This window comes from Aspergillus costaricaensis (assembly GCF_003184835.1).
Source record: "Aspergillus costaricaensis CBS 115574 unplaced genomic scaffold BO79scaffold_22, whole genome shotgun sequence".
In the NCBI taxonomy this organism is placed as follows: Eukaryota; Fungi; Ascomycota; class Eurotiomycetes; order Eurotiales; family Aspergillaceae; genus Aspergillus; species Aspergillus costaricensis.
In genome coordinates, this window is record NW_020291822.1 from 337,228 (window position 1) to 363,895 (window position 26,668).

Below are 26,668 nucleotides of genomic sequence, written 5' to 3' on the forward strand. Positions count from 1 at the left end.
GGCACGTCGAAATTATCTCTCATTCCAAGAAAGCGGCTGCAAAGCATGTGGAAGCCGGATCTGGTCTGTCAACCATTCCAATGAATGTATCTAGGGCCCGGACAATGGATGACATCGGTGCCAGTCTAAACTTTTGGCTGGTCCACTTCCAGGAAATGGCTATGAGCTGAAGCATCCTCTCCATCTCATTGTGTACAGATAAAGGACCGGAAGGTAGAGAAACTACGAGACGGTCTTTCAACAACGGCGAGAAAGGATGGTACTTGGATTGATGGACTTTTGAACATCCCTCATCGAGATCCTTCTCAAGTGAGTCATCAGCAGATACATGTCATGGGAAACAACGGATGCTAATTTGGCCAACTAGGCTCAAGGGGCAATTGATTATTCCAGGAATGTCATCGGACGAGGTTGCACGAATACCCAACGAAGTGGGCGTCGTATCTCATGCCTCGGACAATTCCATTTCCACACTGGTGATGGATAGGGTTCCTCCATTTTCACAATTCCCCACCCTATCCCGAACTGCGGAAAGACCCAAGGTCCTGGGAACGATGCTCTCTACTGGTCCACAAGTGCCTCTGCGAATATCTTCCATACGCACACCAACTCCATTCTCGGTCGCTTTCGCTCATGGACACAAACATGGGCCAAAAAGAAAGTATTCCGGTATAATGACACCCTTCAGACAGTTCTGGAGAGCATTCATATAGTTCCATACTCTCTCAAAGACATACACACGCACGTTTCATCCAGCTAACATGTATTTATCCACAAGAATCCTGATCATCATCAATCAAGGAGATGAAGAAGCAGTCAGAAGTCTCTTATAATGACGCAGACGAGAGAATATGGTTTCGGTCATTCGGCTTTCAAGCCTGATGGGTTCAGGTTATTTGCCATCTGCCAGCGGGGCTGTCGGTACAAAACCCTACATGCTCATCACAGCTCAGCAAGTGCACAGGTACCTGAACACGCTGAGTACACGGCGTGCTCGGGAGTGACATGACGCCCAGTCGGAAGATCATGTGGGCACTCTGAGAAGCAAATGAGTGTTTGGCCCAACAGAAAATAAGTCCCAGAGTTCTGAAACTTGCATTGGCGGACAAGGAGGCAGACATGGGGGCTTGGTCTCGGAACGCAATATGAAGATAATACCGAATGTCCGAGCCATTACCTAACGTCCGATGAAAGAATGACAATGAGCTTTTCCACATCCATGGGCAGTCATTTATTATATCCTAAAAGATGCGTCCAGTCTTCTTGACAGTCAAAACCACCCAACAGCAGTTGTGGGCGCTCTGACTTCGGAAAAGCCCCATCTGTATCCATTTCGGTACAAGGAGACCGCAAGGTGTTCAACATTGTCAGACCAGTTCAACAACTACCATGGAAGGTAACCGTCAACAGAAAGTACGATTGCGACGAGAAACTGAGAGTCCAGGAGATACCTCACATTATAGCTTGCTGCCGACGTCCTCGGGACGTTGAAGTAAGGACATGTCTTTCCCCCGCGTATACCTTCTGGGAAACAGTGGCCTGAATTATTCCCCTGAGTAAGACCCGGTCCGATTTATGGTCAATGATAACGAAAGTGTGCCAACATTACAGTCCTTTGACACATTTACAAGCACCTGACTTTGATTAAAGGGAAATAGAGTCATCACATATTGCGCTGGGGTGGCGAATTTGATGGTTGAGTTAAACATTGACAGGCTCCAATATCTGAAATGGCTTCGGGCTACCTCACACCATCATTTCGTGTCGGGCCCGGCTTACTCTTTCCACTCAACCATCCGAGAGGTCAGACTCACCACCCTCAATCTGCTTGGGAAATACATGGCTACATCTGGGGGACGCTGGATATGAACTATTTCTCCACTCCTCTTATCCGATGGTCGTGGCTGCAATGAAAGATGTCTACTTCACTTGTCAAGATACCGTTCTACATTGCAGTTGGATGCTCCCTCTTCACCTTCAGGGTGTCATGACGCACCCTACAGTACGTCCTTTTCAGAACGTCGAGATACACCGAGCCAACAAGTGCCTCATTAGTCTAGGCAAAAATACGAGTGGTGAAGAAAGATGATGGATGGCTAGCTATTTAGATGGGGACAATCGCACTGATAGTACCATTTTTCCTGTCACTCCCGGCGAAGTCCATAAGGCACACTGATCTTCATGACAATCAGGATCTCAGCGACAGCAATGACCAGGGCAATGTTCACGTTAGTGACGGTGTTGTCGGTGCCCCTGGAACTTGATTCGGAATACCAACTTCTTCCCAGTGTTCTTGATTTCACCGTCAAACACTACTGCAGTGTTACTGCTTCCGTCCGCCGTCTTACTTGGCGTATTGCTTTCGGAGAGATCGTCATTGCTTCTGACGTTGCAAACGATCAATAACGTCAGACTGCGCTTCTCCAAGCCTGTGGAATTGGGGATATCGGTTCTGCCGCCTGTTTTTGCTGCCGTGAAGGCAAAGGTCCTTTTGCTGAATGCGCAATCGCGTCCGGTTTCTTCCGCGGCGCCTGTTGTAACCGCGCCTTGGGTGTTCGTGCACAGTGGTGTTCTCTTCATGAGCATCTTTCGTACGCTTTCATCACATTGCTTCAGATGTTGACGGCAACCAGGGGTAGGCTCAGATCGAGCGGGTTGAACGACACTCCCGTCCTACTACTCCTACCATCTATAAACAGCATCCGGTTATATTATGCTAGATGTGTTGGTGCAGCAGCTCGAACATTGGCAGGTGAAGATCCTTCTCGAAGGACAGACCAAGTGTCAATCGCTTTACATATCTACTGCAAAGCTTTGCGGTCACGGCAGCTTCGGAAAAACCGAGATATACTGCCAAGTCAAGCAAGGCTCCACTGGTCGGCCGTCTTCGACCCTATAGATATCGACTGGATGATCCGGTTGGCGCCTAGCCCATTGAGGCTTATTCGGACATGCTCATACGGTTCACGCCCTGAGGCTAATTTCGTCGACGACATCGTCGAAATTGCTCCTGTTAATTTAACCTCAATAATGGAAGTCTACCTAGTGTGCCGTACTTGTCGGGACACACTATGTATGATTGTGACTATCCTCTGTGGTGGAGCCTTCATAGAGTTGCAGGAACATCTGCGAATTTCCGACTCTTTCGGGAATTCCACGAATCTGAATGCCGGTCAAGCATTGTTTTCTTGCTAAATCCGGTGCTTTCTATCACTCTCCCATCTGATTTGCTTCGGATGCGGCAGAAATGATCATCCATCCGCAGAGTCACAAGCATAGCGGGCTGTAATATCGTGCTATGGACGATTGCCAGAATGTTCACTTATGTCACTCTGGTAACTGCCTTAAAACTTAGAAAAACGCTGGGTGGTCACATTCTACCCATACGATGGGTCGGGCTGTTTGCCTTTTTAAAACATCGATATCGAGGAGCTCATTGCACCTGATCTATACCACGCATCAGCCCCTGTCCTGAAAACGAGCAGAAGTCCCGCGTCAGATTCTGCAGTGTGCTGAGCAACATTCGGACGATAGACGGACCCTGAGTCGACTGCGTTCTTCCTTACTAATATTAGCCAGTCGAACATTGTCGATCGCATCGCTGAATGGAAAGGGTCTAGGAGTCATCGCCAATCTCCTTAATTCCACAGTCTTTCTGAAGGACCTAACTATCGACCTCGCGTTTATCTGTGACACCAATTTGACAGTCGAACGTGTTACATGGTATCAGCAAATTTATGGCGATATCCAAGCATCGCAGGTTACACTCTCGGTCTGATGTCTATGCCCATGTTCCACAGCTCTATCCAAACGCCATTGGAATATCGAGAACCACGGCGATATTCTGGGATTCCTCAACCGACGAACGGTGTTATAACGATATACTACGGATAACACGGGCACAACGTCCATTGCTGTGTCCTTGGCCGCATTAGATTCGACTTTAATCAGCACTACAATCCTTCCGTGGATGAAGGTGTGGTCGAAATATGATGAGCTATATAATGCCTATTCGGACTTCACCTCAATCAGCCCTCTCTTGCACGGGCCTTACTCAAGAAGGATTCCGTTGATATACCCGCTCTGAGCTTCGGTGCGGAGAGCCAACTAGCTAGCTAGTCTTACTTCCACCCCATGGGTGGTGGTGTCAAGGAGTGATGAGGAAACATATAAGAAACATCTGAAAGCTTGTCTCTACTGGAGCACATTTTATCCAGCGGCCACTTTCAAGCAACATCCTTTGTCGCAGTATGTTTCCCTGGATGCTTTATAGAAAAGCGCAGGGACATTTGGGATATTTGGGGTTGAGTATCTGCGCAACATGTCGCTCCAAACATCAGTGGCGGGCTGGTCAGTTCACTTGGTGAACACCTTGCGCCAAATGACTTGCCTTGCTGATCTCCTAATTCCCGAAGAATACCACCGAGAGCCGCAGGCAAATATCACTCTCGTAGGTAGTAAGGCGCTACAAATCAGACCTTCTGCCTCTGTCGAAAATCTTTCGAAACTTTTGGTGAACCTGGATATAAGAATCCATGGACCGCGTCTATGAAGCTTGCTCAAAGTGGATGCCATGCCTAGTGAATTTATGAAAGACCGACTTTTTACCAATTATAAAAGAGACATGAAATACACATATCACTACGACGTCACATATCGTCCGTCTACCTGATACGGGGACGACGCACCTGCACAGACATAATGCTATCAAAGTGTGCTTCGACATAGGCGACCTCATCCCAGATGAAGCGTGGTCAGCCGTGGTAACTGAAAACAGCCTCTTCACACCCCCGGAGGTGTATGCCATCAGATACATTACCGATCGCATGAGCCACTCATCACCGGATCATTAATTCGACCAAACAATACTTGAAGATCGCAAAAAACGGCTGGCTTCCCTATACACTGCGGAAGGTTCGAATACCAGGAAAAAGCGGCAGCGTTCCCGAGTCTTTCTGATACCCGTGCTGCTAAGACCTTCGTCCGAGAGCACGGGCTTTAGTGCATGGCTATCATATATCTTACAAATCATGATAAGGTCTACTCGAAGTATGTCTTCCTCAATTGGTACATTGAGTACACAATCTCCCGATCGATGAGTGGGATTATTTAAAAAACCCGAGAGTGCCTACGCCTCAGTGGCTGATGATATTGTGGCTGTCACTGTCATGGTGACAGGTTTATGAAGTTGGAAGAAGTCTGCAGAGGGAGGTGGCATTCGTCTTGTGTTGTCACCGTTATTGCTCTCCCGATTTCCCATGTTGCGTGGGCTATGTAGCAGCTCGTTTATGTTGCATATGGATGCCTGTTCTCCTGGAATTGTCTGGGTGATATTCTTACTATGACTACTAGGGTTCGGGACTCATCTGCGGGGATTTATTGATGGAAAGGATGGGAGGGTACCATGGAAAAGAAATAGAGAAATTGAAAGGTTATAATGGCATAGACTGAACTCTCTTTCTACTGCCTACCATTATGGGAAGGAATATATAGGCAGAATCATGATGGTTCTGGTTGCGTTGATGATGTTATAATGATATGATCTGGGTGTTCTGTTGACTGATATACACATTCCGATTTACGCATCCCAGACAGATTTCAAGATGTATGATTGTCTGATACATGCTCGATAGGGTACACCTTTTCAACCTGTTTGAGGCAACACTCACTTTTGCGCATCTTATTCTACCTCCACTCAAAGACACACAGTGAAATAAGAAGTTGATAGTTCTTTGTGCCTTTCAGTAAATATCTAAAATATTCCTGACTAACGAAGATAAATATAAAGAGTGTTGTTTAGATCCAGCCTTTAAGAAGTCGTATGCCCTCTTTAAATCTAGTACTTTGCTCTTGATTTCTCTAATTCACGTTCATTATCCGCAAATCAAAGCCATCCATCATTCTAAAAACACTAAAATCCTCTAATATTCTAGTCCCAAAAGCCAACAACAAACAGTCTATTGCCGCCTATACTCCCCATTCGCAATCATCTCATCAATAGGCCTCTCCGTAACCTTCGTAGCTTCGATCCCAGAAGGACCCCCACAGTAAAAAGTAGCCTGCAGAACCGCCTCGCCAATATCTTTCTCGGTAAAACCGTTGATGATAGCGCCACGAGTATGATTCAGTGCGATCAACATACCCAGGTCTGACTCTACTTTTAGCTATAGTTTGATTCTCTAGAGGAAGTTTATCTCAGTTACTCAGTAGGTTTCGTTGCTTCAGCTCAAGTTCAGGTCTCGTCCAAATGTGACCACAGCACCATTCGGTGACGAGTTCCTGGCCGGGACGTGAAAAGTCGCTGGATCCTTCGGTTAGGGCCCTATCGACGTAGGTGTCTCTGACTACGGTTCTGCGGAGGTTTTTACCTTCTTCAAAGAGGGTTTCGTGGAAGTGGTTAAGCTCGGATTTCTTGGTCATGGTGGGGGGGGGCTGGTCTTTTGGTCTAAGAGGACTGGAGAATGGAGAGGGATGGAAGATTGTAATGCTTTTTCGGTGATGGGAGAGCAGAATAATACATCAGAAATACACCTTCTTGATACGCAGTGTTCTCAACGTGTTACATCGCTTCTGCTTCCCCAAGCCCTGCAAAACTCTCTCGATCAAAGATCGGCATCCCTAACTGGGCAGTGGGAATCACAGGAAGTCTAACGTCCCAAATCATTATGAGCGTATTATTTGAGTTTGGACTAGTAAGGTGTATTGCATCTTATAAGCCTTACAATTGGGGGTGGATCATCCACGAGCTGGTCCAGAGCCTTGCAGTGGTAGTCCTTAAATTGGATAATCCGGGGCCTTTTTTTCGACGTTTCATCAAATCGCGGGTCAATTGAGACAGGGATTTTAGTAGATACCCTTTCCAGACAACAAGCACATGAAGATGCTCAGGTCCACTATTTCGGGTAAAAGATAAAAATGTCATAGATGCGTACATTTGATATGTTCCCAGAGGTGACTGAGTCGTCCGAAACTTTCTTTTCTAGTGCAGCCGGCCCATTGGCAACGTGTCATAGGCTTTCTGATGCCGTGTCTTGGATATTTGTTAGCATTTCTGTTAATATAGATAAGATATATTTGAGGAGAATAGCTTACTCTTTGAAAAGACCATCGTTGTGGTCAGTCCTTAGATGTTTCTGAAACTCTTGTCTATCGGCAAATTTTTGCCCACAGCCTGCCACAGGACAGGCAGAACCATACTCTGTATGCCTCTCGAGAATATGACAGAGGAGGACCTCCTCTCCCTCAAAGAAATGTGATTCAGTACAGCCCATCCATTGACACCGACCGGGAAAGAATCCGGTGTTTTCACTTTGGGATGAATTAGCCTTTCGGAAACTACAGAAAGACAGGGGTTGTTGTAATTACCTCCTGTGAGGTTCTTCCTGATTACGGTTTTTCACTGGTGCCTTTCCCTTTGTTTGTTTTTGTTTTGACTCTTTCAATCCGGCAAAGGGGGATTCAGGGAGCCTAGAGGGATATCCTGCCTTTTGCATTTCACTTTCGTCAAAAGAGTGATAGGAATCGGTCCGTCCAGCGCCTCCGGCCCGGAGATGATCGGTATCCAAATTTGCAGCCATCTCCATGTGATCATCGGTGGATTGGCTCTTAGCCAATGGTATTGACATCAATGCAAGGTATGTAAGATGGTCAGCAATGTGCTCCTCGAGATCAGCCCGATTTCCTTCACCACACAACGGGCAGGACTGAAAGACAGGACCAGAGGGTCGACTACTTCTCTCCGCGAGTATGGATAACTGTGGTTGGATGCTTTTGTGCTTTCGGCGCATGTGCTCTTCGTACTCGCTTTTCTCATAGAAGACAAGGACACCGTGCGCCCGTGCGGCACAACGCCATCGCGGCCTATGTTGGCGCATATGGTTTAACCATTCGTCTTTGCCATTGTATAACTTGTAGGGAGAGTCACAGGGGTCGAACAAACAAATATAGAGGTCGAGGTCGCCTTTGACATGATCACTTAGGATTCTTTAACTCAATTTCTCATGCAATAGACCTGACGTCAATTCAGGCATCGTGACTTACATCCACTTCTTCTGATTCATAGCAACTGAACTAGGGAGAGCACAGCAACAGTAAGGACAATTGACCTCCCTGGCGCCTTCCGTACAGATTGACCACTCGCGTTCCAGATCTCGTTTTGATTCCAATAGCCTGACTACGGGCAGATCACGGTGACTTTCGCTAGGCAATGAAGGTATAGGTGGTTGACCGCCATGAAGGTAGCTGTTGTTCCCCTGTAGGAACTTCTGGAGTGTCGTTATATGATTATTTTTGAGAGTCGTTAATTTCTGAAGAATCGATGCTATGGGTGCGGGAGGGAACTGGAGGTGATCGCTGTCTCTCCGGCATGATGTGTTCGCCCAGCTGAGACGAGACATGGTGTGTACTGCTTTCAATTTTTCCAACTTTAGCACCATCGGACTCAACAAAGAGGAGTCACAAGGATTTTCTTGTTTGGCCTCAGATGCTGGCTGTGCTGGAGGGGATTCTCGATGACTGCGACTTGGAGACAATTCTGGGACAGGCACGCCCCTTGATAGAACATCAGAATAATGAGGGGGGGTTCTCCAGGATGGGGAGCGCCAGGAGAGAATTCTAATTCGCGTTCGGCGTAGCCGCATGGCAGCTGCCAGCCTGTTCCGGAGTGATTTATCACATTTTGGGAACTTATCTTGAATGACTTCCGAGTCAGATTGATCAAAGCGTGAGTGCTTGACATCCCCGCCGACATTATAACTCAGTGTAGAGGCTGGTGTGCCTAGGTTATGGAACTCTCCGATCCCATTGGGTATTGCTCTGGAAAGTTTGTGTATTAAGTCGGTTTCCTCTGCTATTTCCTGGATGATAGGGTCTAGGTCACTAGCCTCAGATAAAGAGGAAGATGACCTGGAAAGAGTCGTTCCTACTTCAGGAGGGCTGTCTATCGCTGACAAAACTGTAGCACTCTTGCGTTAGCCAAACATTATCTTACACGATATAGCATAGAGTTGATGTTACGTCGCTGAATATGGTCGTTCAGTATCCGGAGCAAGCGACGAAGCGGTCGTTGAACACGAAACGCATCGCGAAGGCGGTAATCAAGGGAGCTCTTCGATGCTGCAAAGATCCCTATATTGGAAGACCAGATCGAGAACTGTCCAAGTTGGTCTTCGATTGCTGACTGGTCCCGTACGGTGAGATGGCCAAACCGAGCGAGACATTTGGTGAAAGTTTCTAGACAGAGGTTCGCAGATTCCGCTAGTGTTACAGTCTTCCAGGACTCCGTACCCATTGCGGCCGGCAGAGAAAGAAAGAGAAGTCTAGCGTAGTTTGGGGGTCGAGGAAGGAAAGAAGCTGGTGAGTTGGGGAAGCGCGAGGCTGAGCTGCACTAGTAGTTGCCCTACCCCGCACCGCATCAACCAGTCTCACTTCACCGTCGACCTTCTTTATTCGTTTCATCTCCCCCTACGACTGCCACTCCTATATGATCTATAAGGCGCGCCTTGGCTATGGTTTGTGGCCTATAATCGGACTACAAATGATGCCAATCCAGGTGAGGAGTCCATTATACGCTGTGCCCTTCAGGTTAGTAAGCTTTGTCTAACTCTGGGGGTGTTTGAGAAGACCATCCACCTTCTTCGTGACTGCCTCGAGCCGTTTCGCGCTGTTGCAGACTACTTTGGAGATTCTGAACATCGAGAGCTGCGGATATTTTTCTGTCATCTCAATGCATGTTGCCTTCTTCTAAATCAGTATCTCACACCTCGCCAAAATTCCTCCCCGGAATGGGCCGCCGAAGTCGAGCCACTGGTTGACCCGGTGCTGAAGGAGTTGGAGGGATTCCACCGATTATCGGTCATGCCCGCGTACGAATCAACCCTTCCACCATCAACACAATTTCCAAAATTGACCACATTGGCCCACTACTGGAGTTTATGCGGTGACATTGGCCGAAGAATGCATCACTTCTGGGGATGTCTGGATTTGAATTGTCACCATCGAAGATACAAGATCATCCTCTTGCTCCGCGGGTGTGTTGCGGCTTTGCATTTACAGCACCCCAGCATTCCACCTGCCCGAGAGCATCGTACAGTGCTTGGGGTAACAGGCAGACCTTCTTCAGTTTCACTGAGCGCCAACACGGTATTCCAGGCGCTCTTCTCTTCGGCCAGAGCGTGTTCCCAAGTCCACACTCACCAGTCCGCTGCCAGACTCCGAATAGCGACCCACCGAAAACACGATCACGATCGATGCAGGTTTGAGGGAATGGTCACACTGAGTGCGATCTATAATAGTTGGCAAGAAACCCACATCAATGTCGATGTCTTTGGTAGTCCTGTGAAGGAGAGATCAAATATCAGTGATGCGTTAACACATATTAATCATAGTGCGAATGGGCCCAAGCGCCGTCGGCTGGAGGTTTTGCGACTATGCGAAGAAAGTCGACTGGAGGTGGTGAGACTCTGTGAACAAATTGATAAGCTGAGAAAGATGCCACCTATGTGCTTGAATCTGTGGGTCGAGGATGGCAAACTATGGAAAGACCATTCACTTCGAATCGAGCATCCCATACACACATCAAAACTCCAGGTCTCGCTAAGAGATATCATAAAAAGTCGACCGACGCGTCTTACAGAGAAGATGAAGCGTGTTCTTTCCGTTCTTCTTGCGTATTCCGTCTTACATCTTCATGGCACGCCATGGTTGCGACCCTCAAACTTCCATTCCGATAATATCTTCTTTTACGGTACTTCCACGGCGATACCGCTAAAACCGTATATTCAGACAAGTTTGGCTGAGACGGTAGATAACCCCAAACATACGAATCAGGACGGCGAGGTTGAACCCGATGATTTACCTTTACATCCCTATCCGGAGATCGTCATGCTGGCCGTCATGCTCATAGAGTTGTACGTCGTGCAGCCACTGCATACTTTGGCTAGTCAATTTGGGGTACAGGAGTGTGATGATTTAGAGTTGGTAGATGAGAATACACGATATATGGTTGCAATCGCCGCCTTTGATCGCTTCAAAGATGAATTTCCAGACAACTATCGAGAGGCAGTGGACAAATGCCTCGATCCTAACATCGCGTTGGGTCCAGATAACGAAGAGCTTAGCGAACAGGCGTTGAAACATTTAATATCTGAAAGCATTGTTCAGCCTCTTGAGGATGAACTTCATCAAGGCTTCGGAAACACCGTCCATATTGACAAACTGGACGACATTGTGCAGAAAATGGATATTAATTCATGGGGACAGATACAACCCACTACACCTTCCCTACCAGAGTCCGCTGCGGCTTCCTCTCTTAGTCACAATGCCTTAACTTCCCAAGGGATCAAGGTGTCTTCCGAAGAGTACATATCCTCTAAACCTTCCTTGAAGCGTGCGAAATTTAGCCACCGAGATTATACAGTTGGATGGATTTGCGCCCTTCCGACAGAACTGGCGGCCGCCCAGGCAGTCCTGGATGATATCCACCCACCATTACCTCAAAATGCAGCCGACCAGAACAATTATACACTTGGTCGAATAGGATCGCACAACGTTGTCATGGCCTGTCTCCCAGCTGGTGTGATAGGTACAGTATCTGCCGCCAGAGTTGCAGATAACATGATGGCTACCTTCTCGTCGCTTAAATTTGGCTTGCTGGTGGGTATCGGTGGCGGTGTCCCTGGTGTGAAAGACGTCCGTTTGGGGGACGTTGTTGTGGGAGAGCCGACTGGGCCATTTGGGGGAATCATCCAGTACGACTTTGGCAAGACCGTACGAAGTGGCGAGTTGCACCGCACAGGATCTCTCAATCGACCGCCGGATATGCTCTTGACCGCTGTTTCTCGTCTCATGGCGGATCATCTTCGAAAACGACCGATCCTGGACAAGTATATCACTGAAATCGTGGAAAGGTATCCTGATATGAGTTCAGTATACTCGCATCCTGGTGTGGAGCATGACCTCCTCTTTGCGAGTCACTACGATCATGGTACCCTCATAAATGGTAGTTCCTGCGATAGATGCGACCGTGCGAAATTGGTCAAGCGCCAACCACGACTTTCTGCTGCTCCCCGTATCCACTATGGACTCATCGCATCTGGTAACAGTGTAATGAGAGACGCCAAGACTCGCGACAAATTGCGGGACAAATATGACATCCTCTGCTTCGAGATGGAAGCAGCTGGAATTGTCGACTCGTTCCCTTGCCTGGTGATTCGAGGAATCTGTGATTATTCCGATTCGCACAAAAATAAGGCATGGCAGGGGTATGCGGCTGCGGCTGCGGCTGCTTATGCCAAAGAGCTTCTGAGCGTCATAGTAGGGACTCAGATTAACAATTCGGGCGACTGGACACTATGCTATGGAAGTAATTAGCGGGCATCGGGCGTTTCCGTTTTCGTGGTCGCTACTACCACAACAAGTATTCTAGAAACTAGGCTAAACAAAAAAATTTTTATACGCATCACTTTTCAAACAACATATGAATAGCCAATGCCAGAGTAGGTTCCCGTGACATTGAGATGTTGTAAGGCGAACTGCAGTGTTATTAAACTTTGGGTAATAGTATCATTCAGAGTACTAAGATACCAGAACAAAAATGATCTCACTACAATATAATCCTTCGGTCTAGTACTTCAATTTCAACTCGCCACCCCAAGCCCATTATCGACTACAAAGCGCTAAGTGTACCAGACGCGATTCTTCTACTGCACACTAAACCGTCCTCTTCTCGAAAACCAGTACTGGCTGTCAAGTCACATCAAATTACGTGTTCACTTAACTAAACTTCAACCACCTATGTCTACTGCCCATTCATCCCGTTCCTTGAAGAAATACCCGTAGGCGCGGGTATAAACCCAACCCCGACAAGGAACTCAGCTCCCATCCTAACAGCCACCTTCAACCGTACCGGAGTATCACCAGATACTCCTCGAGCCCTACCAGCGACTCTCTCGTTCCCCTGCAACCATCCATATACATGTTTCAATGGCCAGAGCGGGTGCTGCTCCCTTGCAGCTTCAATATCCGCCCCGACTAGATCCATCCACGAAGCTAGGCTTACTCCTTCCAGCTTGTACCCCATATCCTGCAGTGTAGCCCAAAACTCTCTCCAAGCCATGCCTTGTGTAGCATATTCATCGCCTAAAATATCACTTCTCGTACTGAATGTCGCCTCGAGAACTGCTTCTGCAGTGGTAGTAGCATCGGAAATGGATAGCCATCCCTCCGCGTCCTCTCCGTTGTATACACCCAATCGGATGCATGTTGCTACCAGCCGCCATATATAGTCAGTAGTATTTGAGTAGCCTTCAGTTGGTGTTCCGATGACCCATCCTGGGTTTATAACAGCAATATTTCCTGGCAGGTTGGGGGTAGAGCTTCCCGGTATTTTGCGTGTTGCAGCGCGTCGGACGACGACCTCAGAGACCAACTTCGTCTGGCTATAGGGGATAGCATCGGTAGCAGACAGCTCCGCCACAACGTCCTCCTCTTCATGGATTTTCCATGGGCGACCACCTGTCATATAGACGAATCTCATATTGGGACATCTCAGTGCCACTTGCAACAATTCCATGGTCGAGCCGACGTTGGCAGCCTCTAGAACGTCGTAGCCCTTCATCCAGTGCACGGTAGCACCGTTCTGTATGATATAATCCACTGTTCGACCAGAGCTGAGAGTTTCCCAGCGGGTTGGGTTAAGTCCGAGTTTTGGTAATGTTAGATCTCCTCGCCAAACCTCGAGCTTTTCTGCGTGATGGCCCGTCCACCAGAGGGCTTCTTTAGCCATACTGATAATGCGCTGTCTAGCAGCAGCATCTGTATCACCACGTACGAGACAGATGACGCGGCTCACCTTGGAGTTGGATAGGAGTTGGCGGAGGATTTGAGTACCCAGGAAACCGTTGGCGCCAGTCAAGAAGACGGTGAATGACCCCTTGTCTCTACGGCTTGAGGGATGCTTGAGAGTTGGGCTATTTCTGCCTGAAAGTGTTTCTTGAGCAGCCCAAACCCTAGAATCATGTCGATTAATTTCTCTCATGAGGTCGACTCCAGTGGAAGTATGCTCGGCGGTGGAAGGGCTAGTACCGTTCTTTTGGTAGTGGAGTACGTACTCGGCTAGGCTTCTGATAGTGGTTGTCTTGGCCATTACATATTGCATGTCGACTTGGACGTTGAAGTGGCGTGAAACAAATGAGGTGAGTTCCATCATATTGACGGAGTTCAGACCAGAGGAGTGTAAAGAAATATCTTTGTATTCCGTTTGTGCGTTTGGATCTCTGTTCTTCACCCACGAAGGACGCATGGAATACACCTTCTGGGCGATGGTATATGCAAGATGGTCATTCTGCAGTATAGATTTGCCTTGAGAGTAATCACTGTTAAGGGAGGAGTCGGAAGTGCCATCGAAGACGTGTCCTTCACTCAAGAGAAGCGACCGGCCTATCTCACGAAGCTGTTTCCGATCAATCTTTCCCGTTGGCGTTAGAGGAAGTTTCCCCATGGAGACAAAAATGTCGGGAATAATAGACAGACGGCGTGAAATCCGTTGCATGACCTCGTCGGTCATTTGGTATGGCTTTGGAGTGACTGTCGTCTCCTTGCTGGAAGAAATAGCATTGTTATCCGAGTGGATAAAAGCTACCAGCACCGGTTTCGGCTCCCCGTCATCCTCCAGTACAACGACTTCGGCCACGACCTGAGTCGCTTTCGTTGGCAAGGAAGCCAAAACATGGTACTCAATATCTCCGAGCTCCACCCGCTGACCACGTATCTTGACTTGGTTGTCCTTGCGCCCCATGAATGATAAGCTTCCATCCTCGTTGTACTGCACCAAATCACCAGTTTTATAAAGACGACCACGGCGGCCGGGATTACTTGTTGAGCCCGTGAGCAGCCATTCGGGGTCTTCCACAAATGCATCTCCTGTCTTTTCTGGGTCGTTCATATAGCCTAAGCCAACAAGGGGTCCCTCAAGGAGTAATTCACCGGTGGATCCTAGCGGTACCAACCGATCATGATTCTCGGGATGTACAATCCAGGTTGTCACACCTGTGCCTTTTCCAATCCGGATTGCTTCATCTGTGTTGGATGGACGAGCGTTGATAGTGCTAATCGGTGTGCACTCAGCAGGTCCGTAGGCGTTTATGACTCGAACATTGCTCGGCCGCCACCGGTCAATATCGCTCCTTTTAACGGACTCGCCCAGAAGTATCAACGTCTCGAGGTCGTATGCCCTCTCCGGGTTTAACAGACGCGCTACTGTCGGTGTTAAGTTACAAATGGTAGGGCGCATAGCCGCTATGGCACTGCCGATGTCACCCTTGTAGCTCTCTTGCGATGGTATGCACAGACATCCTCCAACCACAAGTGTGGTTAGAATGTTATGGATCGCGGCATCGAATGAATATGATGCACCATCCAAGACTCGTGAGCTGACCGTATAGTTCAAAAATTTCGATTGATATTGTAGAGCAGAACAAAAGTTCTCGTGTGATACCATGACTCCTTTGGGTGTCCCCGTGCTACCAGAAGTAAAAACTGTATATAGTAGGCTGGAGGGCAGTGGAGATTGTCCCGTAATGTTTTTGGTATGATCTTCCATATGGCAGGGAGCCTTGGACAAGTCTGGACCCACTTGTATCACCATCTTGGATAAAAGGCGGCTTAGATCCATGTTGGCTTCGGAGGAGAGCAATATCTTGGCTCTGACTGATTGAATGATAGAGCGCAATCGGGAGTCTGGTAGAGACGAGTCGAGCAATACGAAGCCTGCACCTGTCTTGAGAGTCCCGAGGATGGATACTATGGCCCACTTTGATTTCTCAAAGTAAAGTGGAACCACATAATTCGTGCCCAGTAGGGATGGACCGACTCCAAGATGATCGAGCTTGGTTGCCAGGTTCGTAGCGAGGTGATCTAGCTCACCGTATGTTAGGTCTCCATCCCACGCATGTATTGCTATTGCGGTCGGCTGTTCTTCTACCTGCTTCTCCACCATATCATTGATAGTTGCTTTGACTGGGGATGGGACGATGTTATTCCAACCCCATATGCGCTCGAGACTCTCGGGGGGCACTGAGGGAATATCCGTGATTCGGTTGTCGGATTGTGCTTTGCGGAGCTGCTCTATCACAAATTCGAGTCCTTGTAGTAAGTCCTGGACGATCCACGGTTTGATCACGTTGGAATCGAATCTGGCGCTGACATGTCCTGTCCCAAGCTGCACCTCCAATACAAGAGCGTAAGTGTTGTCCCACTCCGGCTGTTGCCACCTTTCCCACACCCCGAAAGTATCATCAGCTTTTGCAAATTCCTCGGATTGAATAATGAGAAGAGTCTGGAATTTGCAAGCCTGACGAGCATCCGAGCTGATTTTGGCAATTTTGTGCAAACCGAACTGCTCAAATGGGATCATGGTCGTCATCTGCCGCTGAATGCTTTCAAGGTATTCCATAACGGTTTGTGACTGCTGTATCTTGACGTAGAGTGGGATCGTCGCAATTGTTGGGCCTACTATCTCCTCGATACCAGTAATAGGAGCGCTTCGGCCTGATGTGGTAATCCCAAACACTACTTTGTCTGAGTTGATCCTGTGACTGAGGAGGAGAGCGCAGGCTGAACGGACAAGTAAAGCGGGCGTAACGCCTAGTGTATGTATGTTTGTAGATGATACTTTATGTTTTATTTCACTGTCGGTCTTCACCCGCTTTACTGACGACGGAAGAGTTGGGAATGGTTCGCAGTCACATTCAGCAAGGTTATCCCTCCAGTAATCAACAGCGCGTTCGTTACTCTGGCTCTGGATGTATTTGATGAAGGCCTTAAACTCTGGTTGAGTAAGTCTCTTGGGCATGCCATTATACGCATAGCTTAGCCTTTGCAGCAACAGTGACATTGACCAGCCATCGTATACAGCATGATGAAGGGTCAACACAAACCAACGGCGATCGGCCTTTTTGTCTGTGACAAACGCGCAGCGCACGAGAGGCTTTCCGAGGCCCATGGGAGTTGCTTTGTCTTTCTCAAGATATTGCTGTAGACTTTTTGCATGAATCCATTGCATGGCCTCCCTCAGGACCACCTGCAAGAAACCAATGTCGCTATGTTGTATGATCCTTGTTCGTAGGATGGGCGTACTTTGGGCCAATTTGTCCCATGCGCAACAGAATTCTCTCGTATCTATATCCGGACGCAATTCCAAAACTCGCTGCATCATGTATGTACCTGGATTTTGTAATGATAGATACAAGAGACCTTCTTGTAGGGGTGTACAAGGATATGCGTCCTCCACTGTATCGGGATCCAGCTGATAATAGGCCACAATCTCCTGAAAGATTGCTTCATTCCACCCACTTCCCAAAAGAGAGTAAGGCAAAATCGGTTCAACGGGTCTAGCACGCTCAAGGCGACACCGACCTTCCAGATTAGCGAGCGTGGGATACTGGAAGACCTCGAAAAACGTCAGCCCGAGACCAGCCTGTTGAGCCTTGGACACGACCTTCATTGCTGCAATAGAGTCACCTCCTAACCGAAAGAAATTATCTTGAAGCCCGACTGATACCGAGTCAATGCATAGAACGTCCCCCCAGATTCTTTGGAGCTCAATTCCCACGTGAGATGTTGGTTTTGTCTTACCCACGTGGCTTTCATCCTTAACGCATTGCTGGAACCACAAAGTACCTATTTCCCGCAGCTTTTTCCGGTCCAACTTGTCTGATATGGTTCTGGGGAATTCACGTGTGGACAGGAAAAAAGACGGTATCATATATGTTGGCAGGGTCTCACCTAGTACCTGTATGACATCAAGGGGCACATGGTATATCTCCGTAGAAGTCATTTCCGGTCCCTCGGTATTGGCCGAGGTCTGACGTGGCAGAATGAAAGCTGCCAACACTGTGCTTGATTCCTCCTGTTTGACTGTAATTGTCTCAACTATAACCTGTTTGGCTTCTGGCAAATGCTGCTCCAAGCAAAACTCTATTTCTCCGAGTTCCGCTCGCTGCCCGTGAATCTTAATCTGCGTATCCTTGCGACCGACATAGGTCAGGCTTCCATCGTTGTTGTAGTGGACAAGATCCCCTGTTTTGTACAAACGTTGTCCGCATCGTCCTGGATGATTGGGTCCACCTTGTCGTAGCCATACTGGGTCCTGGATAAACACTCGTGCGGTTCTTTCTGCATCTTCCAAGTACCCTTCGCCCACTAGTGGTCCTTCTAGAAGTAGCTCACCAGTTTCGCCAAGGGGTAGTAGACGGTCGTGGTTGTCTGGATCGACGACCCATGTCACTAGTCCTGCACCTTTGCCTAGTCGAGTGGTCTCCTGTGGACTCGCCGCGCTGTTGTTGATGACAGCGTAGGGAGTGCACTCGCTAGGTCCGTATATATTGCTGATCCTCACTTTATCCCACCAGCGTTGAACGTCGCTGACACGCAAAGCCTCGCCGAATAACAAGAGCGTTGCTAATGTTGGGGTGTCAGCAGGGCTCAGCAACCTGGCAACTGATGGGGTAAGCCCGATAGCATTTGCACGGAGAGACGTTATGCTTTCAGCCAAGCTATTTCTCCGGTCTTGCTCGGATGGCACGCATAAACAACCTCCTGCGGCGAGGATCGTAAACGTGTGGCTGAGTGAAGCATCAAAGCCATTGGAAGAGAAGTCGTAGAATCTGGTTTTCTTAGTAAACCCCAGGAGTGGCAGTTGGTAATGGAGAGATGATGCATAATTGGTATGCGTTACTACTAATCCCTTTGGTGAGCCCGTGGAACCTGATGTAAAGGCTAAGTACATGAGTGACGATGGGTCGACTGGTGGCGGGTCTTGTCCTTCCAGGTTATTCATCGCCGAGAAGAAGGTCGAATCTATGGCAACGACGGTCTCAGCCAATGATGCCGCGAGTGTGTTGCTTGAAACAGACGATAAGATCATATTTGCGTTTACGCTTTCAACAATGGCGTGGAGACGCTGTTTGGGGAGTGATGTATCAAGCATAACAAATGCCGCACCAGCCTTGAGCACACCCAGCATAGCTACAGTTGTCCACAGCGATTTCTCAAAGCAGAGAGGCACAATCATGCCAGGTCGTATTTCAAAAAGAATGAGCCATTTTGCTAGTTTCGTGGCGAGCTGGATCAACTCTCCGTAGTGCAATTCGCCATCCCAAGCAGAAATAGCCAGTGCATCAACTTGCCCTCGTGCCTTTTCTTCGCATATGTCGTGGACACAGCGGATGATTGGTGGTGGGCATATCTTGTTCCATTGCCAAATCTTTCTCAGGTCCCCTTCCGGTATGTCCTGGAAGCTCGATGCGGCGGTATCTTTCCTATCGGGTTTTCGTGTCGCGCTTGACATTGCGGTAATGGTGGTGAAGCGGTAATTTTATTGGGGGGTTTCTCGCTTTTCGTCTTCTAGGTCACACCAAAATAGGAATGGATGTTTCTATCATTCCTGTCTTACTTGAGTTCGCAGACTCATGCCGATTTTGCAAGTAAAGTCGCATACCAAGCGCTTGGATAATTCTTTTAGATTGTCGCACAGTGTACAAGTACCGATTTTATCCAGAGAAAGCGCAGGAACAAATTCTGTCGGGCGGATCAAGTGACTATCAAGTAGCATCATACAACATATATGTCTGCCCCTCGTAACTGTCAGCAACTGATAGGATCAACTCTCTCGAAGAATAGATGCGCAATGCAGACGCTAAACGTACATGACGAAGGACTAGGTGCAAACCACTGCATAGCTGGTCGTCAGCGACAAAGCGATAATCCCTGCTCAAAGTGTATCAAGGAAGAAAGAATGAATATATCTGACTACTGCAGCCCTTTTCGTATTGTCCAATAACAAGTTCACCTGATACTTTGCTGAATGAGCCCCTCCTAGCATTTCAGCAAACCTGGATAGAAAGGGGTTCTTCGACCTTGCTTTTCGTCAATTACATTGTCAATAACTTAAGAAGCGAGGGTGCACAGTATAAGTCCTTTGTCATGAGAAGTCATGCCACCAGTCAAAGACGGAAATTCGGTTGCACATGCTGACTCTGCCGGCTGGGAAGATTAGTACTTAGGAGCAAGGAGTTTACCACAACGGATTCGCATGCATCTGAACGATGCCAGGGATAGACCTGCAGAAGATTTCGATGACATACTCCGGCAGGCTTCAGTTGGCTCACACACCCACCCCACAAAAAGCACTAAAGGTCGCACTAGCATACCTCCTAACTCCTTCAAGCTCAACATTCGAGTTACACTACTGGTTCTCAGTTATGCCTGAATGGAACGAAATATACAAAGCCATTTCAAATGGTGAAGTTTTGATGCCGGATGATGATGGATATGCTGCCACCCTTAGGAGATGGAGTAAGGCGGCTGAAGTGAAGTCTGTCAGTTAAGCCCCCGATCTCCTGATTACCACTTTCATCATATCTCTCTGGGACCATACTGACTCATTCTAGGACGTGGTAGTCAAATCGACTAGTGCTGAAGAGGTAGCTGCGGCGGTGAAGTTTGCCTCCGCCAGCAAGCTCTCCCTGGCTGTTTGTGGCGGTGGTCACTCGACTAGCGGGGCTTCATCATCAGAAGGCATGCTCATACATCTCGGAAATATGCGAGAGGTCGAAGTGGATGAGACTAACATGACTGTGTTGTTTGAGGGCGGATGTCTGTGGGCCGAGATTGACAAGCCATTAAACTCCCGCGGATTAGCTGCCGTCGGGGGTGCAGTCAACCACACCGGGGTAGGGGGTTTAATCCTAGGTGGTGGCCATGGATGGCTGACAGCGAAGCATGGCCTCGCGATCGACAATCTCATAGCAGTCCAGATCGTTACTGCCGATGGGTGCATCCTTGACGCCTCTGAAACAGAAAATGCAGACCTGTTTTGGGCCGTCCGTGGAGCTGGGGCGCAGCTTGGCGTCGTAACGCGATTTCTGTACCGCGTCCACCACCAGGAAGAGGTATGGAGCGGGATCCTCGCCTTTGCACCGGACTCCCTACCCGAACTTGTGGCATTCGCCAATGAGTTCCACAATCGAGATAATCGCGAAGGTCATTGCTTGACTATCGGCGTGGGCCACACGCTGGATGGGACGACACGTATCCTCACTGCTGTCCCACTTTATCAGGGTTCGGATGGGGAAGCCAAGAGCTACTTCTCAGGACTTTTAAACATGAGACCTATCATGGACTCAACTAGAATGATGTCCATCGCCGAGGTCAACACCTTACAAAACCCATTGTGCGAGTACGGGATGCGCCGTCACCAAGGTTCTGCGAATGTCACGATGCCCCTGCAAATAGAAGCTTTTCAGCGAATGGCGGATATGGTCTGGTCGTTCCATGATGGCCATCCGAATGTTACTGTTTGCTCTATGGCAGTGGAACTTTTCTCCACCCACAAGCTACGCGAAGTACCCCAGCATGCTACTGTATACGCCAATCGCGGGGCGTACTATGATGTTGTTACCATCTTTGGATGGACCGATCCCAGCTTGGATGCTACTGTTCGTCAATTCAATGCTAAGTTATGCGCGACGATACGGAATGTCAACGGATATGAGCGTCAACGTCACGGTGAAGGGGACCATCTTGAGAAAGGGCCAGTGGGGCGTTATCTAAATATGGAGAACGAGCCGGTGAAGCCTAATGACGCATATGGAGACAATTTGGAGAGGCTGAGGATGGTGAAGACTAGGTATGATCCGGAGAACATTTTTCATAAGTGGCATGACGTGGTTGGTGGAGATTGCGGGAAATGATGGAGAGCTGAACATTTTTGGTATCGATACATAGGTCTACAGCTTACTAGTTCCTTATATTTGGCATATGAAGTATTGCATTTAATAGCAATTGCACATGGAGTGAGAGTACTTGTCACCAGTTCGCAGGCGGATCCCTGCAAATTAGAACAATATATCAAGGCAGCGGTAGTACGAGCTATGTCCGATAATGGCCGGTCATAAGACCAATACGAGTTGGATTCCCTGAATGGGAACATTGTATTCCGAGCAGTTGAAACCTGTCAAGTGTTGTCAGACTGACCAACGGACTTCTTAGGAGCAAGATAACTTTCCCTCAAATCGGGATAGAATCTATAATATCGATATGTTCGCACGTTGTGGTAAGTGACAGCTGACCCGCAATCGAGACCTGGGAATACCGCGGATGCTGTTGTAATAGAGGTGTATGGCTCACATCCAGGATATGTATGATGCTGCATGGGATTGCCAAATTCGGCTAGAATGTCCATCAAATAGGACAGGGGTTCCTAAGAACGACGCTGTTCTCTCTCTGTGCTTTCCAACATACCCTGGCTACTTCAAAGGCGGCAAGCAGACCCTTGCATTAACCCCTCTTCATATAAGCGCCTCGTTGGGCGTCCTTTCCCTTCTTTAGCCGTATCAGTAAAAATGGACGCAGACAACAGAGTGCAAGATTCAACTACTGTAGACATCTCAGTCGCTTCATGTCCTAGCAATCTTGATGAAACTCCCAAGTTATTGAGTGAAATCGCAGAAGATGTTAAACGCTTGGGTACTGATTCCGATGGAATTCGCAAAGCTGCTATATACAAATGTCGACAGTTATTCCTAGCTTTATCGACCCCTCGAGACATCATGGCTGATCACTGTTGGGGCCAGGTAAGCGCCTCAATTTTTAATATATCTAGGAGGGTACTGATCGCAATAGATCGGAGCTATGATGGCAGTAGGGTTTGGTGTGGACTCAGGATTGTGGGTCTTAATGGCCCAGAATGGAGATAAACCGCAGAGGGTCTCAGACCTGGCATCAAGCCTAGGAATCGAACCGAAACTTCTCAGTATGTGCCACCTCAATCAGTGCTACGGACCTCGCTAACTTATCACCGGGTCGTCTCATGCGCCACCTCAGCGCCATGGGTCTCCTCAATGAGGTCGGTGAGGACGAGTACCAGCCCACTAATTATACCAAAGCCCTTAGTCTTCCTCAAATTGGAAATGGATATCTCGGTCTGTGAGTATACTCTACACTTATAGCCCTTAATAATGTAACCGCTAATGTAGCTATTCCGTTGCGCACTAGCACTTCATGTACCAGTGCTGGCTGCCTGAAATTCCATGAATTCTCTCGCAAGCGTGGATGGACAAATCCAACTAACCCTGAGGACACATCTTTGATGAATGCTTACGGCACTGACAGGGACCTGTTCAGCTGGGTAAATGAGTTAGGTTATGGAAAGCACCTAAATGATTACTTAGGCGGTTACAATCTCGGTCGCCGATGGTGGATCCATCCTGATGTCTATCCTGTGAAGGATAGGCTCATTCACGGCGCTGATCCTAGTCCGGATGCGCCTTTTCTTGTGGACATCGGCGGTAATGTAGGCCACGATCTGGAAAGATTCCGCGCTGCATTTCCAGATGCGCCCGGGAAGCTTATCCTCCAAGACTTGCCCATGATGGTTCGCCAAATTATGGATTTAGATTCATCGATTGTGTGTATGGAGTATGATTTTCGGGATGAGCAACCTGTTAAAGGTGCGTTCGGTCTTTTTCACTTCTTCTCATATCACGTTTGGGCTAATGCATGGATTGTATATATCCAGGCGCTCGAGCCTACTACATACACTCAACTTTACATAACTGGTGTGACGATGTATGTGAAACATTACTTAAGCGTGTCAAGGATGCTATGAGACCTGGATATAGCAGGCTCTTGATAAATGAATTTGTTGTTCCGGAGACCGGGGCCTACTGGGAAATAACCGGGCTTGATATGATGATGTTGGGGCTGTTCTCCTCTGAGCAGCGCACTCGGGCCGCGTGGTATGACTTGATTGAGAGACGAACTGGTCTGAGGATCGTACAGATCTGGAGCGCTGGTGCTGGGGTGGAAAGCGTGATTGAGTGCGAAGTAACCGATTACGAGGGAGAAGCATGACATGGAATTTGATGAAGCTACATTTCTCGTTATGCGACCGACGATTCAAACAGAATGAACGATGGTAAAGTTGCATGTTAGACATCATGAGAACGAAACTGGATGATTAGAGATCACGCAAAGTCTTCAGAGTAAAATTGCAAGCTAAAGATCTTTCGATGAGATTAATAGGGGTATTGCCTCGGCCATGTAGACTTATCCGACTTTTTGTTTTCCGGACTCTCGGGCGGAAACGAAGCCACACGGAAAAGCCGTCGAGCTGGAGTCGGAAATGTGAAAGACCATAACATAGCCTTGGCAAATATTTGGGAATAAATAAAGCTTCTGTGAGTACTGGGATAGCTCACTGATATGTCTTTCTGACTAAGTAGCTCAAGATGGATATATATAAAAAGGCACTGCGGGGCTATTACAAAAATTTCCATCAACGCGTTTCTGTCAATACATGAGCCAGGGCCAGGAGTGCTATTTTTCAGGATGGTCTACATGAGGGAACAGGTAGTCTAACTCCCCCAGTCCTGCGATAGCTAAGGAGTCGATTCCTTCCCATTCTGCAGATCCTGAAAGGCCAGGCACAGTAAAGCCATCGTCAGTTAAATCCTGTTCCCATTGGGAAAGATTGCCTTCCATCATAGGAGGTACCAGGCTGCCACTCCGTGGTCCGCCAGCTATCTCGATTTGATTCAGTGTAGGTTCACCCGGGAGGATTGTTTCCTCGTAGTGTGGAGCCCCAATGTGTGAGATCCTATGATCATGGGGTACAGGCTGATTGACGGCCGTTCGCGCCTCTTGGCGAAGCTCCTCGAGAACGACGACGTAGCGCTGTACGAAAGACGAGTGGGAGCTACAGCTAGCGAGATCTTGCTGGGCGCACTCCCCTGTCCGCAGATATTTGAGGCATACTTCCTCTACATTGCCTCTCTGGGCACACAGCTGGATGACTCGGAAATACAGAATCATAATTGCTGAGAACGCGTAGTAATGTGTAAACTGTCCGAAATCAGCTTATACTACCAGCGAAGAAATAATCGCTACGTACCCAGAATGTGTTATACATCCGCCGTTTCTCGCAAAGCTCGCGGATAATCGCGGCAATCCTCATGGCCGCGTCAAGGCAAATCTCGATATAATCGTCGACAGGTTTATTGGATGGGCAATCTCGTGGACTTTCGGGACTGATGATCCCAAAATTGCGCAGAATAAACGGCCTGTAGAGCAGTATTTGTGCGTGATAGAAGGCCAAGTTCAGCACTGTGTATTGGCGTTGGTACGTCAACATCAAAAGATCCACATTCGGGGTGTCGAGGAAGTTGGAAATCTCTTGACGCCAACTGATAAGTTCAGCGCCGTGTTGAGCGGCGGCAGATACTTCCGCTTGTAAGCCACCTCTGCGAACTCCATAAATGTCATGGAGTATGCGACCAATTATGACGGACAACCTGGCATGGTAAAGTGGGGCAAGCATTATACTCTGGGTCGTCGACACGGGGGTGACGATTCGGTCTCTGAGGATCCACGAGTCATCAGCAACAGTAGGAAAGTCTTGATCAATGTCATCATCGTGAAATATCCGAGGGCGGCCCAAAGCAGCACTCAGATAGTTATCTAAGCTGTAGGCACACCAGAAGACGCGCTTCCGACTTTCTGCTTCGATATGATCGACCTTGGCACCATACTCACGTCTTCTTGCACGGTGCAAACCGATGGTCATGGCAAGTCGGGCAGTCGTTCCGAACAAACTCCAACAGTGGTTGATGCGAGATTGAGACAGAAGATAGAAACACTGGGCCAGCCGTGCCTGAACGCTGGTTATTCGCACGGGTCCCGTCTCGGCGGAGAGCTGTTGCTCCGAGGCTGTAAAGTAGCCCGCACTGGCCATTCGTGAGATGATTAAATCTGTTGGAAAGGATTCCGTGCCAGCGAACCTACTAATCAAAGATCGGACGGACGACGGGTCCCTGTCAGGCTGGCCTTGTCTTGCCTGAGCGAAGACCATAAGAACCACTGCCCTTCTTCCCCGCATGCCGGGACTGACTGCCTCCGACTCTTGCACAGCGCGATAGAATTCTTCAACCCAGCCCTCAACCTGGAGCTGATGGAGAAAGCGATGTGTGGGAAAGGCGAAGTCAAAGTACCGGGCCAAGAGCGCATTGGCCTCGTTCCGGCGAGGCAATAGCATGAAGGTCGACTCAACCTCCGGGAGTGGAGAATCTCCGAACGTGAATATCGGCGTGTTGATTGGCAACGCGACATATTTGTGGAGCCTCCGCTGCGCTCGGAGGAGAAAGGATACCCCTGACGAAGGACCGACATAATGGCCCTCCAAGTCCGTTTGATGCTCAGGCGAGGCGCGAGAGGGCGGATTGTCTATCTGGCTGTCGGGCATGTTATAGCGCTCCAGAATATGCGCATATGGTGAAGGAGGTGGCCTGCCCCCCTCGGCTGCAGCTTTCTGTTGCTGTTCATTGCCCTGTACTGATGGCTGAGCGATGCGGACCTGAGGGGGCTTGCCCCTGTTATACTCGGCTGTGTACTCGCACGCTTTGTTAGCTTTAAGGCACGTCGGACAGGGTAATGTCCCACTACAGCGCAGTTTCTTCCTGGGTTTATTGTGTAAGCTTGCCCTTAAAGGTGAAGGCTCCCAACATTGGCTCACCTTTTGCAGGCATCACAAGCCCGCGTAACTCGGACGCGCTTCTTAGAAATCCGCCGTTTGCTTGCTGGACTGTTTCGCACCTCCATATGGAATATTGATCAG

The 26,668-nt window shown here is 48.5% G+C and overlaps 9 protein-coding genes across 9 annotated transcripts; 4 read left to right on the forward strand and 5 right to left on the reverse strand.

Annotated features, from left to right (window-relative positions):
* Nucleotides 1-453: 453 nt before the first annotated feature.
* Nucleotides 454-1,207, reverse strand: BO79DRAFT_209907 (uncharacterized protein; the record flags this gene model as incomplete). The annotated part of the gene is made up of 1 exon (XM_025682698.1): nt 454-1,207. A coding segment is annotated over exon 1 (229 nt), but the record flags the coding sequence as incomplete, so codon positions are not given.
* Nucleotides 1,208-2,567: 1,360 nt separating this feature from the next.
* On the forward strand, nt 2,568-3,508 carry BO79DRAFT_31971 (uncharacterized protein). The gene has a single exon (XM_025689071.1). The coding sequence runs from the start codon at nt 2,617-2,619 to the stop codon at nt 3,193-3,195; it is 579 nt and encodes a 192-aa protein (XP_025537982.1). The 5' UTR covers nt 2,568-2,616; the 3' UTR covers nt 3,196-3,508.
* Nucleotides 3,509-5,957: 2,449 nt separating this feature from the next.
* Nucleotides 5,958-6,420, reverse strand: BO79DRAFT_256641 (carboxymuconolactone decarboxylase family protein; the record flags this gene model as incomplete). The annotated part of the gene is made up of 2 exons (XM_025686211.1): nt 5,958-6,148; nt 6,204-6,420. 2 exons carry the CDS (start codon nt 6,418-6,420, stop codon nt 5,958-5,960), a joined length of 408 nt encoding a protein of 135 aa, XP_025537983.1.
* A 423-nt stretch (nt 6,421-6,843) lies between these two features.
* On the reverse strand, nt 6,844-9,289 carry BO79DRAFT_246426 (uncharacterized protein; the record flags this gene model as incomplete). The annotated part of the gene is made up of 6 exons (XM_025685565.1): nt 6,844-6,893; nt 6,933-7,030; nt 7,093-7,308; nt 7,366-7,983; nt 8,041-8,953; nt 9,016-9,289. The coding sequence occupies 6 exons, from the start codon at nt 9,287-9,289 to the stop codon at nt 6,844-6,846; spliced, it is 2,169 nt and encodes a 722-aa protein (XP_025537984.1).
* A 249-nt stretch (nt 9,290-9,538) lies between these two features.
* Nucleotides 9,539-12,431, forward strand: BO79DRAFT_269554 (purine and uridine phosphorylase; the record flags this gene model as incomplete). The annotated part of the gene is made up of 2 exons (XM_025687206.1): nt 9,539-9,586; nt 9,619-12,431. The coding sequence occupies 2 exons, from the start codon at nt 9,539-9,541 to the stop codon at nt 12,367-12,369; spliced, it is 2,799 nt and encodes a 932-aa protein (XP_025537985.1). The 3' UTR covers nt 12,370-12,431.
* A 365-nt stretch (nt 12,432-12,796) lies between these two features.
* BO79DRAFT_151620 (non-ribosomal peptide synthetase) lies at nt 12,797-19,345 on the reverse strand (the record flags this gene model as incomplete). Its single annotated transcript, XM_025678654.1, has 1 exon — nt 12,797-19,345. The coding sequence occupies one exon, from the start codon at nt 19,343-19,345 to the stop codon at nt 12,797-12,799; it is 6,549 nt and encodes a 2,182-aa protein (XP_025537986.1).
* Nucleotides 19,346-20,258: 913 nt separating this feature from the next.
* On the forward strand, nt 20,259-21,749 carry BO79DRAFT_229918 (FAD-binding oxidoreductase; the record flags this gene model as incomplete). Its single annotated transcript, XM_025684067.1, has 2 exons — nt 20,259-20,375; nt 20,448-21,749. The coding sequence occupies 2 exons, from the start codon at nt 20,259-20,261 to the stop codon at nt 21,747-21,749; spliced, it is 1,419 nt and encodes a 472-aa protein (XP_025537987.1).
* A 651-nt stretch (nt 21,750-22,400) lies between these two features.
* BO79DRAFT_269556 (O-methyltransferase) lies at nt 22,401-23,910 on the forward strand (the record flags this gene model as incomplete). The annotated part of the gene is given in 5 exon segments (XM_025687207.1): nt 22,401-22,631; nt 22,681-22,814; nt 22,831-22,983; nt 23,053-23,507; nt 23,576-23,910. 5 exon segments carry the CDS (start codon nt 22,401-22,403, stop codon nt 23,908-23,910), a joined length of 1,308 nt encoding a protein of 435 aa, XP_025537988.1.
* Nucleotides 23,911-24,338: 428 nt separating this feature from the next.
* BO79DRAFT_269563 (Zn(II)2Cys6 transcription factor) lies at nt 24,339-26,652 on the reverse strand (the record flags this gene model as incomplete). The annotated part of the gene is made up of 3 exons (XM_025687208.1): nt 24,339-24,900; nt 24,950-26,510; nt 26,567-26,652. 3 exons carry the CDS (start codon nt 26,650-26,652, stop codon nt 24,376-24,378), a joined length of 2,172 nt encoding a protein of 723 aa, XP_025537989.1. The 3' UTR covers nt 24,339-24,375.
* Between the last annotated feature and the right edge of the window lie 16 nt (nt 26,653-26,668).